We start from the raw sequence: 13,516 nt of genomic DNA, 5'->3' as shown, positions 1-13,516 counted from the left end.
TCAATATCTGGAAAGGGGAATCGTTTTGTGGGGTCCAGACGAACAAGATTCTGACATTTTTTCCCCCCCATATGAGATCCGGTCACCCTAGTGTGCACATACCCTAATAGCATCTCAGGTAAATACCACACTTGATTCCACCAGCTGTCATTCAGTTCACATAATTAAATCCATTCCATATGGAGAACTCATTTGAGCAACGTGAATATGCTCAGACAACACTAACTGGAAGTAAAATCAATCAATAAATAAAGGTTGACATCCAGAGGTTATAATAAAAATGTATTAATATGGCCTAAATTAATAAAACCATAACATAAATCTCGATACCCCCTGCTATACAGCACAAAACAAATTACCATAAGCAAGAAAAAAAGCAGACATTCAGTTACTCCATTTAACAACAATTCAAGAAAATAAAAAATATCATACATCGATACCTACCCAGGTTGTATTGGGATACAATTTTCAAGAAAATACTTGACAATGATTGTAACATTGTAAGTTAAAGAGGCAAGTCTCTTGGAGACATTTTATCTCCCGGTCTCTATACTGAGAAAAATATCTCACATGGCTGATAAAGGTTTTTTTAATGTGGAAATGGCAGATGCAATGTTTGCACAATAGCAACTAAAACAGTCACTACAGCACAACATAATTGTGATCCAGACCATGTGAGATTTTGCATACAAGGTGCGATTTACAACTTGAATTATATTGGCTGAACTATACGATTATAAAAAAAAAAATCCAAATTTTACATGCAATCACAGCATGCTACATTTTTTCCCTATCCGATCGGAACAGGAGAAAAAAGTACCATTGAGAACAGAAACATAGGATTAAATTGGTACAAATGCAATCCAATTTTAAATTTATGATCAGACTTTGATCAGAATGGCATCCGTTTTTCTCAGAGGTGGTGAGAAAAAAAAAGGTTCTTCACCCTCTCCATTCTGTTAGTGGTGATAATCGGACGCACTCAGATGTGATCTAAGTACAGTTTGATGTTTTCCTCCTACCCATGGACTTGCATTGTTGACTTTGATCTGACACTAATCAAAATTGGCCGTGTCCCCGATTTTTTCCTTGGACCAGTAGAATATCATAAGTATGCGTGCTATCTGTAGAAGCCACGTATAGCATTTGTTCGATGTAATCATGTGCACAAGCCATTATTCAGGTGCAGACATTTTGTTGAACAGTATTAGGGCAGGGTCAGACTGCCGTATTTCTTGTGCGAGAATCGCATAGTAAACCTTGTCCTGGCTGTAGGCTCTCCTGGTCTGAGCTTGACAGCTGCATAGTTATCCATCATGCTGTCTTGCTCAGATCAGGAGAGGTGCAAGCCTGTCCGTGCAGTGCCATGCGATTCTTGATTCTCGCACGAGTTATACGGCTGCCTGACCCTGCCCTTAGGCTAATGTCGGTTCATTTATTTTCTTTGGTATAGAAAGGGTTAGTAGATCACCCAGGAGGTGCAATTGGCAAAGACATCTGTTGGTGAGAGAGGCTTACTGAATTCGAGAACTTGATATTAGACAGCCAAATGGTATGATTTTTAAACATGATTTAATATTATTTTTACTAATGTGTGTGAACACTCATGACAGCCTCCAATTAGAGTCCATTATGTGTCCAATTGGTTCCTTGTTTTTTTTTTAATGGGTTTGTGTATTTTTGTTTAATGGGTTTGAGCGTCTCCGCAAGATAAATAGACATGCTGTGTTCTATAAAGACGCGCCGCATGTCCGGATTCGTGGGTGTGTCATCCGCGTTTTAGTACGCATAGTGGAGACGGGATTTCTTAAAATCCCCTCCACTATGCTGTAAACATCTGGACGCTGCGGATTTAAGGCTGTGGCTGTACGCAGCGTTCAATCCGCAGCTAATCCTGATGTAATCCAGACCGTGGAAACATATCCTTACATGTGAGAATCAGAGCACAGCTGTAGAGAAGATGGGTAAATTAATTTGTCCATCTCCTCCATTGCCGGCGTCCATGGGAATCGCACTGCATTCAGGTGATGTCCGCATGCAGTACAATGTTTCACAATCACCTATCGGTGAATGTGATCCAACTCTCAGATGCATGCCGAATCGGCATAAGAAAACAATCTCAGATGTGAGCTACGCCGTAGTTTAACATTGGGTCAACGGTAATCCGATTTTTTATCGGATTGAACTCGCCCTAAGAGAAAATGTATAAGGGTATATGCACACGGTGCGTATTCTGCTTTGGAATTTTCTGCGCAGATTTCACTAAATCTGCAGGTCAAATGACCTGCATATTTCCTGCGTATTTAGTGCTTTTTTTGTGCGGTTTCACTGCATGTTTTGGGCAGTTTTCCCCTGCAGATTTCTAGAATGGAGCAGGTGGAAAACTGCACCAAAAGCGCACAAAAGAAGTGACATGCTGCTTTTTTCATTCTGCACCAAATCTGCGCAGAAAAAAAAGCAGCATGTGCACAGCGGATTTTGTTTCACATAGGCTACAATGGTGCTGTACATCACATGCAGTTCTGCTGTGTATAAGCAGGGCCAAGTCTGCTGCGTATATGCAGCAGAAACACACAGTGTGCACATAGCCTAATAAAAACATGTGCACCACTTCTGCATTTTCACCCACTCCTGGTTTTGGGTTATAAATACTGATGGAAAATACTGACTAAATACTGTGAAATAATGTAAATGTGGTGTAAGGCCGGGGTCACACTAACCGACGCAAAATACAGTCAGTATTTTACATGCGTAATACGGATGAATGGCCCCTAAACAGTGCTCCGTATGTCATCCGTAATCAAGGTGTGGTCGCGTATTTTGCGCATGTCAGCATCCGTATGTAATCCGTATGGCATCTGTATGGCGAGATTTTCTCGCAGGCTTGCAAAATGGACATATAATGGAGCCCTATGACAGGGTTTCTAAGGCCGGTTTCACACTAGCGCATTTTCAGCGCGCGCACGGCCGGGGGTAGCTCCGCCCCCGATCCGGCTCTCTGCCCGGCGTGCCCGCCCCTTCCTTGTAGCGCCGCCTCCTAGCGGACAGCGGCGCCTGCGATCGGCGCACCCTATCTTTAGCATAGGGTGCGCCGATCGTGCGCAGGCCGTGCGCTAGTTGCGCTTTGACCTGCGCTGCGCACTTTTGACGGTGCGCCGTGCGCGCCAAAATCAAACTTTTCGGATTTTGGCGCGCACGGCGCACCGTCAAAAGTGCGCAGCGCAGGTCAAAGCGCAACTAGCGCACGGCCTGCGCACGATCGGCGCACCCTATGCTAAAGATAGGGTGCGCCGATCGCAGGCGCCGCTGTCCGCTAGGAGGCGGCGCTACAAGGAAGGGGCGGGCACGCCGGGCAGAGAGCCGGATCGGGGGCGGAGCTACCCCCGGCCGTGCGCGCGTTGAAAATGCGCTAGTGTGAAACCGGCCTTACAGAAACCAAAGAATAGAAATAGACACATAGAATGCATATACAGTATATATATATATATATATATATATATGTATGTATGTATTCTATGTGTATATATCTATTCTTTCGTTTCTTTATTAAAACTGTCAGTGTGAGTTTACTGTATAGCGCACTGAATTGCCGGCTTTGGTAAAAGACACCTGGTGCGTATTTCTCGCAAGTCACATGTGTGGTCCGTGTGTAATCCGTATTTTTTGCGCACCCATAGACTTGCATTGGCGTACTACGGCCGTAGTACGCTGACAATCGCAGCATGCTGCGATTGGCACGGACCGTAGAATACGGATGAGAAATATACGGCTGGTGCGAGGGACCTCATAGAGAATCATTGGTCCGTGTCTAATGCGGGCTTTTAGCGCCTCTCATTCGGCCGTATTCCTCGCCAGTGTGACCCCGGCCTAAGACTATGACTATGGGTTCATTCAGAGAGCCTGTTTTGTGAACGAGTGCTATTTGTGTTTTTTTACAGATAGCACTTGTACTTATAAGGACTCGTGCAGATGATCAGATTACACTTGTAGCTACTGTATGTTATACCATGGGGCCGTGCGCATGGTCGATTTTTTTTTCCTCCGACCAAGGATGTCCAAGGAACAAATTGCAGCATGCATTATTTACATAAGCAAATCAGATTGCACTCGGCCATGGAAGTAAACTGGTCCTTCAAAAAAATTGGACTGCACTCAGAATGAACTTGGAGAATTTTTTTTCCGTCTTCTCCACATCCAAGAAAATCAGAAAACACTCTGATTAAATTCTGATCAGAGTCTGATTAGCATAACTGGACTGATTTTCGTGGATGAGAGAAAATACCTTTGTGTGGCCCTAGCCTAAATGTGAATGGGACTGTTCACATGTCTGTGATTTTCTGCGGACTGAGTGTTCCACGCAAAATCTTGTTAGCATATCCAATTTTGATGTGTGTTGGATAAAAATTGCCAATGAAAGTATATGGGTCTGAGAAAATATGGACAACATTGGGATGTTATCCATGTGCCGTTTGTTTTTAACTGAAGATAGGAGACGATGGAGAAACTTTTTTTTTTCACATACTACAAAATCTGATGAAACTCGGGCCAAACTCTGAGAAAACGCCAATGAAACTGACCAAAATCGCTGATGAAACTCGGTCAGTGTTTCTTGTACTTAAAAATTTTTTTGTTTGAATGAGGCCTTTGATGAAGGAGCGGCTGCCATCTTAGATGTGGGGCCACATATCTGAGCTTGGCATCCATTTTGGTCTAAGTTCATAAATTACAGGCAGCTAAAGGCTTCTATACCCCCAGGCGCTGTGTACTTAGTGAATACAAGCAGGATTTAGTGTTCCAATGCTAAATAGCCAGGGCATTGGTGTGATAATGAGGATAGGCCCAAAACAGAGCTTCAAAGCCCAGGTATGGAGCCGTGCCAGCAGGGGGCCAGATAAAGCCTGAGGGCTTCAATTAGAATGTGCCTGCTAGCAGACGCAAGAATATGCATCCTTTGTGTGTCCCAGACACTGTGGCTCCATCCTATGAACACGAATTATGAACTCATCTTTCGAGTTATGGACACATGAAAATATCCGAGTGACCCTGAGGGAATCGTGCATCTGGCAGTTTGACTCCCGAGTCGATGAGAGCACTGATTCCTGAGATATAGAGATTGGCCCTCTACAGTGACCCAATAGGGCCATGTTTGCACTCCACATGACCGGCAAAGCAAACCGCATTCACTGGTACCTCTCATGTTCTGATTCGATCATGCTGTAGAAAGTTATCCCCTTTCTTAGATATTGGAAATAAGTTCTGCAAAGAGCTAAAGGGTGGAGATTATTATCCCACCCTCTGACACAGGGGGAAGAACTCAGCGTGTTTAAGGGCTGGCAGCCCCTGGCATTCAGTCTTTCACAAAGAAGATCCAGACGATGATGATCTAAGAAGGACCTGGGGACAGACCTACCGAGGGGAGCAGTGGCCCATGCTTTGGGGGTCTGTCCAGCAACTAAGATTCTTGTACCTGTGGACTGCAGAGCTCCCCGGCAACCGCATGCACCCTACAATACAATCTGGTAAATTGACCTCCAGCTTAATATCTCTAAGCCTTGTACCCTATTGTTATATCTTTTCTCTGACTACAAATTTACTGTATATTTCTGTAATTATCTAGTGCGCCCTTAAGGCAATTAAACTATAAACTTAATCTTGGGCTGATGCTTTTACTCTGATCACGAATCTTAGAACCCCCAGCGGGTAACAGGACCTCCTCCCCGGTGACCATTTGCTCTAGGTGCAATTCCCTTACTGACCTGAGAGACAAAGGGGGGCGCCGGAGAGCTGTGCTTGTGTAATTACGTCACGGTGGTGACGTGGAAGGAACGGGTCCGCGTGTGTGTTCCTCCACAATTGGTGGCAGCGGTGGGATCAGAGTAATAGTGTGCGTGGGACCCCTACTCCCAGACACTAGAGACTACCAGCGGTAACTTTCACTGCTGGGGTCTTAAGGTCAGCCCAGCACTAGACGGTCAGAGTGCAAATATAATAAGTTGTGTGCGAGGCCAAGGTTGTAGCTGTGTCAGTAACCAGTGGTGCCCAAGATGGCGGAAGGCACCAGGAGTAAGGCAAAGGGGGAGGCCAATGCTATGGTCTATGAGGAGGTCGTGGTGGACAATACCAATGAAGGCGAGGGGGAGCTCAGCCAGGGCTCCACAAGGAGCCAGACCCCCATGCTCAGTCCCACAGTGGACTGCCCACCACCTGCCCACCCCAGCCTGTCCAGATCAGAGGCCCTGTTCCAAGCGGCTATGGCACAGCTCGAGGCTGGTAACGACGCCGCCCATGACAGACTCCTGGTGGCGGCGGAGAAAGCAGCAGAGCGTGAGCATGCCGAACGTGTGCTGCAGGCGGCAGAACGCCGTGAAGCTGCGGAGCGCCGGCACCGACTGGAGATGGCTCAGCACGGGCTCCCGCTGGACGCACCAGCCCCACCGGGGACCAAGGCTTCCAAGGTCTGGGCGGAGGACTTCCCCCTGCTTGAAAAGGATGGAAACCTGGATTCCTTTCTGCTGGCCTTTGATAGAACCTGCCTCCAACACCATCTGGCCCTGGATCAGTGGGCAAGGTACCTGACCCCCCGTTTGAGGGGTAAGTCCCTGGAAGTTTTGGGGGACTTACCTGCCGGGGAGGAGCAGGACTACAACAGCATCAAGCGGGCCCTGATCCAGCACTACAACCTCACCTCGGAGTCGTACCGCAGGAAGTTCCGGAGCCTGCAGCGGGGCTCCAAGGACACCTGGACCGACCACATGCGGGCCCTGCTGAGAGCTGCGGAGCGCTGGACCTCGGGTCTAGAGCTCACCACCCGCCAGGAGGTCCAGGAACTGTTTGTCACGGAGCAGTTCTTGTGGAACTGCCCAGAGGACCTCCAGCAGTTCCTCCGTGACCGGAAACCAAAGGAGGCTTCTGCTACAGCCGCCCTGGCAGACGAGTATGCCAACAACAGGGCCCCTGAGCCGAAGAAGCCTGCCAGCAGCACCTGGAGAGGGGGTAAGGCCAGTCCTGCCCCTGTCTCCCCAGCCCCCAGAGTGCAAGGGATGTACCCCCCTGCTGCCCTCTCCAGGCCAGGAGCAGAACCCAGACGTTGTCATCATTGCAACCAGCCGGGACACTTTAAGGCTGCGTGTCCCCAGCGCCATAAGGCCCCATCCCTGTCCCAGAAACCGTCCACTGTTTTGTGTGTGGGAGGGGGTGGTGGGAGGTCCCTGGACAATTACCAACCCGTCACCATCGGCCGCTCAGCGGTCATGGGACTGCAGGACACAGGCGCTGAACGAACCTTGGTACGTCCTGAGGTGGTGTCCCCTCAAGACTTGGTGCCTGGAAAAACCCTTTCCATCTCCGGAATTGGAGGTGTTGAACCGGCGCTGCCCGTCGCCAAGGTGTTTTTGGACTGGGGCGCTGGGAGGGGAATGCAAGAGGTGGGAGTAACGCCAAATATTCCTGCCAATGTGTTGCTTGGGACTGATTTGGGGCGGCTATTGTCTCAGTATGTGGCCACTGAACCCCCAAGTCCGACTCCCCAAGAATGTCATGTCTCTACTGTGAATGCTAATGTGTTGAATGTGCCTCCAACAGTGGAGGAGGGGGTGAAACCTGATGGTAAGCCATGCACTGACACTACACACAAAGGGCTCACAGTGAGAACAGGTGAGAAGACTGCAGGGTGGAGCTCAGAGGTGGAGGGAGGGGCTGCTATGGGCAGTATAGGGCCCCTAAGTTAATCCAGCCTGCTGAGTCTAGGTCCTCTGCAGAAGGAAGAACAGGCCATGGAGGGAGGGGGCGTCCCGGGAGAGGAGCCACCAGGTAAGACCCCAGGGCAGGAGTTCCCCACATCCGGGATGTCAGGAGGCCAGGGAAGTCTGCCTGACCCGGCGACTTGGTCGGGGGCCGAGGGGAAGCAGGCGCTACCTGTGGTCTCAGCGGTCGTGGCCGCTGTTACCAGGAGTAGGAGCACCGGAGCCCAAGGAGCCTCGCGGAGGTCCAACGGTTCCCCTCTCTCTGACCAAGTGGCTGCCGAGTCAGACAGCAGCCAGGAGACAGATCCCGGGGAGCTGACAGAGGAGGTGGCAGTTTCGTCAATTCTTGCCACATCGAGTCAGGGATTTCAGGCAGCGTTGGAAGCTGACGCTAGCCTGAAAGCTCTCAAGGAGCAGGCGGCACAGCCTCCCCTGGAGTCCGACCGTGAGCGAGTGGTCTGGGACCAGGGACGGCTGTACCGGGTAACGGTCCAGCAGGGTTCACCAGAGACGTGGCCCAGGGACCGACAGTTAGTGGTACCCTATCTGTTCAGTGCAGAATTGTTGCGGATCGCACACGAGATTCCCATGGCCGGACACCTAGGGATCGCTAAAACCAGGGCCAGGCTAGCTCAGCATTTCTACTGGTCAGGAATGAGGACCGAGGTGATTGCCTACTGCCGTTCGTGTGACACCTGTCAGAGGGTGGGGAAGGCGGGGCGGCGCCCCAAAGCCCCACTGGTAACTCTGCACATCATCGAAGAGGCATTCTCGAAGGTGACTGTGGATCTCATTGGACCTCTGTCCACTTCCAGCCGCTCCGGGAAATGCTTCATACTAACGGTAGTGGACTATGCCACCCGGTACCCGGAGGCGGTAGCTTTGTCGTCCATTCGGGCCGACAAAGTGGCCACTGCCTTACTGGAGATTTTCTCCAGAGTGGGGTTTACCCAGGAAATGCTCACCGACCGAGGGACCCAGTTCATGTCGCAGCTGATGGAATCTCTCTGTAAGCAGGTACAGGTGCAGCATCTGGTAGCCAGCCCGTACCACCCACAGACCAATGGCCTGTGTGGCGGTTCAATGGCACCTTAAAGCAGATGCTGAAGATGTTGGTCGACTCCCACGGGAGAGCCTGCGAGCGGTATCTCCCACACCTGCTGTTTGCCTACCGAGAGGTCCCACAGGCCTCAACAGGGTTCTCCCCCTTTGAGCTCCTGTACGGGCGACGTGTACGGGGGCCCCTTGCTCTGGTGAAGGAAGCATGGGAAGGGGATTTGGCTACCCCTGGAGTGTCGGTCATTGAGTATGTCGTGCGCTTCCGGGACAGAATGATGGCCTTGACACGGCTGGTGCATGACAATATGGCCCAATCCCAGGCTGACCAGAAGCGGTGGTACGACCAGAATGCTTGTGAGCGGACCTACGAGGTGGGTCAAAAGGTGTGGGTACTGGTCCCCGTACCACAAAACAAGCTTCAGGCGGCCTGGGAGGGTCCATACCTCGTGCACCAGCGGCTCAACGCTGTCACCTATCTGGTCACCCTGGACCACGCCCGTGGAAGGAGGAAGGCCTTCCACGTGAACATGATGAAGGCCCATCATGAGCGGGAGGCTTGTGCCCACCCAGTGTGCAACCTTCCCGATGAAGGAGAGGTAGAAACCCTCCTGGATCTGCTCACCCAAGCCAAGGCGGGTGGATCCATCGAGGATGTGGGGGTTGGCCACCAGCTCTCGGAGGACCAACGTTCCCAGCTGAGGGTCACCCTACACCCCTTTCGGGAGCTGTTCAGCAGCCTGCCCGGAAGGACTGAGACAGCCGTCCATGACGTGGACACCGGCAACCACCCCCCCGATCCGGCATTCAGCATATCGGGTCTCTTGAGGTGCAGCAGCACATGCGCCAAGAGATAGACGAGATGCTGAGGCTGGGGGTGATCCAAGTGTCCAACAGCGCGTGGGCTTCGCCTGTAGTCCTCGTCCCTAAAAAGGACCGAACTACGCGGTTCTGCGTGGACTACCGGGGGCTCAACGCTGTGACGGTCACCGATGCGTACCCAATGCCGCTCATCGATGACCTGCTCGATCGGCTGGCCAGGGCCAAGTACCTGACCATCATGGATCTGAGCAGGGGGTATTGGCAGATTCCCCTGACCCCGGGGGCACGGGAACGCTCTGCCTTTATCACCCCATTCGGACTGTACGAGTCCACGGTGATGCCATTCGGCATGAAGAATGCCCCTGCCACTTTTCAGAGGATGGTCAACACACTGCTCAAGGGACTGGAAGGATATGCGACCGCGTACCTAGGCGACATCGCTATCTTCAGTCCCACCTGGGAAGATCACGTAGAGCACCTGGCGCAGGTGCTCGGGCGGATCCAGTGAGCAGGCTTGACCATTAAGCTCGAAAAGTGCCAGCTGGGTATGAGTGAGGTCCACTACCTGGGGCACCAGGTAGGTGGGGGAGCTCTGAAGCCAGAGCCCAGGAAGGTGGATGCTATCGCATCCTGGCCCACCCCCAGAACCAAGAAGCAGGTGATGTCCTTCTTGGGGACTGCCGGGTACTATAGGAGGTTTGTTCCACACTATAGTGCCCTGGCCAATCCCCTGACGGACCTCACCAAGAAGAGGCTGCCCGTCGCAGTCGACTGGACAGTCGCCTGCGAGACAGCTTTCCAGGGGCTCAACACCGCCCTTTCTAGTTCTCCTGTACTACAGGCAGCCGACTTCACGCTGCCGTTCATAGTGCAGACTGACGCCAGTGACTTCGGCCTCGGTGCTGTGCTCAGCCAGGTCGACACTACGGGCCATGAACACCCCGTTCTGTACCTGAGCCGGAAGCTCCTGCCGAGGGAAGTGGCCTATTCCACGATGGAGAAGGAATGTCTGGCAATTGTGTGGGCCCTGCAGCGTCTGCAGCCATACTTGTACGGACGCCAATTCACCGTGGAAACAGACCACAACCCCCTCAACTGGTTACACACGGTCTCTGGGACGAATGGGAGGTTGCTACGCTGGAGCTTCTCTCTCCAACAGTATCACTTCACCATTCACCACAAGAGAGGCAGGGACCATGGTAACGCTGATGGGCTGTCCCGGCAAGGAGAGGGTGCGGAAGGGCGCATGGGGGATCACAGGAATGTGATACCCCCTAGCGCCCTCTAAAGCAGGGAGGTGTGATGAAGGAGCGGCTGCCATCTTAGATGTGGGGCCACATATCTGAGCTTGGCATCCATTTTGGTCTAAGTTCATAAATTACAGGCAGCTAAAGGCTTCTATACCCCCAGGCGCTGTGTACTTAGTGAATACAAGCAGGATTTAGTGTTCCAATGCTAAATAGCCAGGGCATTGGTGTGATAATGAGGATAGGCCCAAAACAGAGCTTCAAAGCCCAGGTACGGAGCCGTGCCAGCAGGGGGCCAGATAAAGCCTGAGGGCTTCAATTAGAATTTGCCTGCTAGCAGACGCAGGAATATGCATCCTTTGTGTGTCCCAGACACTGTGGCTCCATCCTATGAACACGAATTATGAACTCATCTTTCGAGTTATGGACACATGAAAATATCTGAGTGACCCTGAGGGAATCGTGCATCTGGCAGTGTGACTCCCGAGTCGATGAGAGCACTGATTCCTGAGATATAGAGATTGGCCCTCTACAGTGACCCAATAGGGCCATGTTTGCACTCCACATGACCGGCAAAGCAAACCACATTCACTGGTACCTCTCATGTTCTGATTCGATCATGCTGTAGAAAGTTATCCCCTTTCTTAGATATTGGAGATAAGTTCTACAAAGAGCTAAAGGGTGGAGATTATTATCCCACCCTCTGACACAGGGGGAGGAACCCAGCGTGTTTAAGGGCTGGCAGCCCCTGGCATTCAGTCTTTCACAAAGAAGATCCAGACGATGATGATCTAAGAAGGACCTGGGGACAGACCTGCCGAGGGGAGCAGCGGCCCATGCTTTGGGGGTCTGTCCAGCAACTAAGATTCTTGTACCTGTGGACTGCAGAGCTCCCCGGCAACCGCATGCACCCTATAATACAATCAGGTAAATTGACCTCCAGCTTAATATCTCTAAGCCTTGTACCCTATTGTTATATCTTTTCTCTGACTACAAATTTACTGTATATTTCTGTAATTATCTAGTGCGCCCTTAAGGCAATTAAACTATAAACTTAATCTTGGGCTGATGCTTTTACTCTGATCACGAATCTTAGAACCCCCAGCGGGTAACAGGACCTCCTCCCCGGCGACCATTTGCTCTAGGTGCAGTTCCCTTACTGACCTGAGAGACAAAGGGGGGCGCCGGAGAGCTGTGCCTGTGTAGTTACGTCACGGTGGTGACGTGGGAGGAACGGGTCCGCGTGTGTGTTCCTCCACAATTGGTGGCAGCGGTGGGATCAGAGTAATAGTGTGCGTGGGACCCGTACTCCTAGAGACTACCAGCGGTAACTTTCACTGCTGGGGTCTTAAGGTCAGCCCAGCACTAGATGGTCAGACAGTTTTAGGATGGTTTCACACATCCGGAAATTTCCTGTCCCGGAAAAAACGGTACTGCAGATATCAGTGTCCGTGTGTTTAATAGTTGCCGCACACGTGCGGCAACCATGTGCCTCATCAGAACCACACACACCGGCGCCTAAGAAGCAGCGGTACAGTTAGCGCTTTTCCCCGGCAGAGGGTGCTGAAGACCGCTCTCATCATTTTACCATGCTCTGCTGGCGATCAACGCAAGCAGGGGAGAATGATGAGAGTTGTATTCAAGTGATAACAATGAGAGCAGGTGGTGGCTGATGGGACTCTAGCTTCCTTTAGCCTATGCCTGCTGCCGCTAATAGCAGGGATAGCAGGCGGCGGCTGATGGGAGTAGTAGTTACCCACCGCCTGCGCTATAAATAAATAAATGAAAAAAATGGTGTGAGTTCCCCTGTATTTTTGTTAACAAGCCAGGCAAAACTGACAGCTGGGGACTGCAAAGGCTTGTAATCAAGAATAGAGGGGTCCCCACTCTGTTTGATTTTATTATTTAAATAAATAATTTTTGACAACCAGCCAAGCTAAAACTGACAGCTGGGGGCTGGTATTCTCAGGCTTCTAAAGGGCCATGAATATTGACCCCCCTAGACTGAAAATAGCAGCCCACAGCCATCCAGAAAAGGTGCATCAATTAAATGCTCCAATTCTGGCTCTTTGCCCAGCTCTTCCCACTTGCCTTGTAGCGGTGGCAAGTGGGGTTCATATTTATGGGGTTGATGTCACCTTTGTATTGCCTGGTGACATCAAGCCCACGACTTAGTAATGGAGAGGCGTCTATAAGACACCTATCCATTACTAATCCTATAATTTTATGGTAAATAAAGACACAGCAAGTATAAAGTCCTTTATTAGAAATAAAACAAAATATACTTATCACTTTTTATTTAAAAATAACAAACACAGAGTCACCTAATGCCACTGAATGCCTCGTCTCCTGTAATAATACAAAAATAAAACAACAACAATATCCCTAAACCTGTCCGTCGTTCTGTCCCACGCCGTAATCCATGTCTGGGGGATAGTTTTCAACCTGGATGGTGCCAAGATGCGACCATCCAGGCTGAGAACCACTGATGACTGAGACTCTGTGAACGCAGCATCAGTGACCAGCAATGACATCATCAAGGTTACCACAGGTCACTGAGGCTGCGTTCCCAGCCTGGCTGAACTGCGGTGACCTCAGCACCCTGGGAAAAAGTCAACGATTAGGTCACCGCAGTTCAAGCTCAGTGAC

At 50.8% G+C, this 13,516-nt stretch overlaps 1 protein-coding gene across 1 annotated transcript in view; it reads left to right on the top strand.

Moving 5' to 3' along the window:
- The first annotated feature begins 1,349 nt into the window (after positions 1-1,349).
- DMC1 (DNA meiotic recombinase 1) overlaps positions 1,350-13,516 on the top strand; it is a 534,325-nt gene continuing 522,158 nt past the window's right edge. The window contains exon 1 of the mRNA XM_073549424.1: positions 1,350-1,552. Within this exon, the coding sequence (XP_073405525.1) occupies positions 1,550-1,552 (3 nt within the window). The 5' untranslated portion in view covers positions 1,350-1,549. The remainder of the gene's footprint in view (positions 1,553-13,516) is intronic.

Source organism: Dendrobates tinctorius, unplaced genomic scaffold (genome assembly GCF_039654945.1).
Source record: "Dendrobates tinctorius isolate UK_male_01 unplaced genomic scaffold, ASM3965494v1 ptg000159l, whole genome shotgun sequence".
NCBI classification, from domain to species: domain Eukaryota; kingdom Metazoa; phylum Chordata; class Amphibia; order Anura; family Dendrobatidae; genus Dendrobates; species Dendrobates tinctorius.
This window is presented reverse-complemented; position numbering and strand designations above follow the sequence as displayed.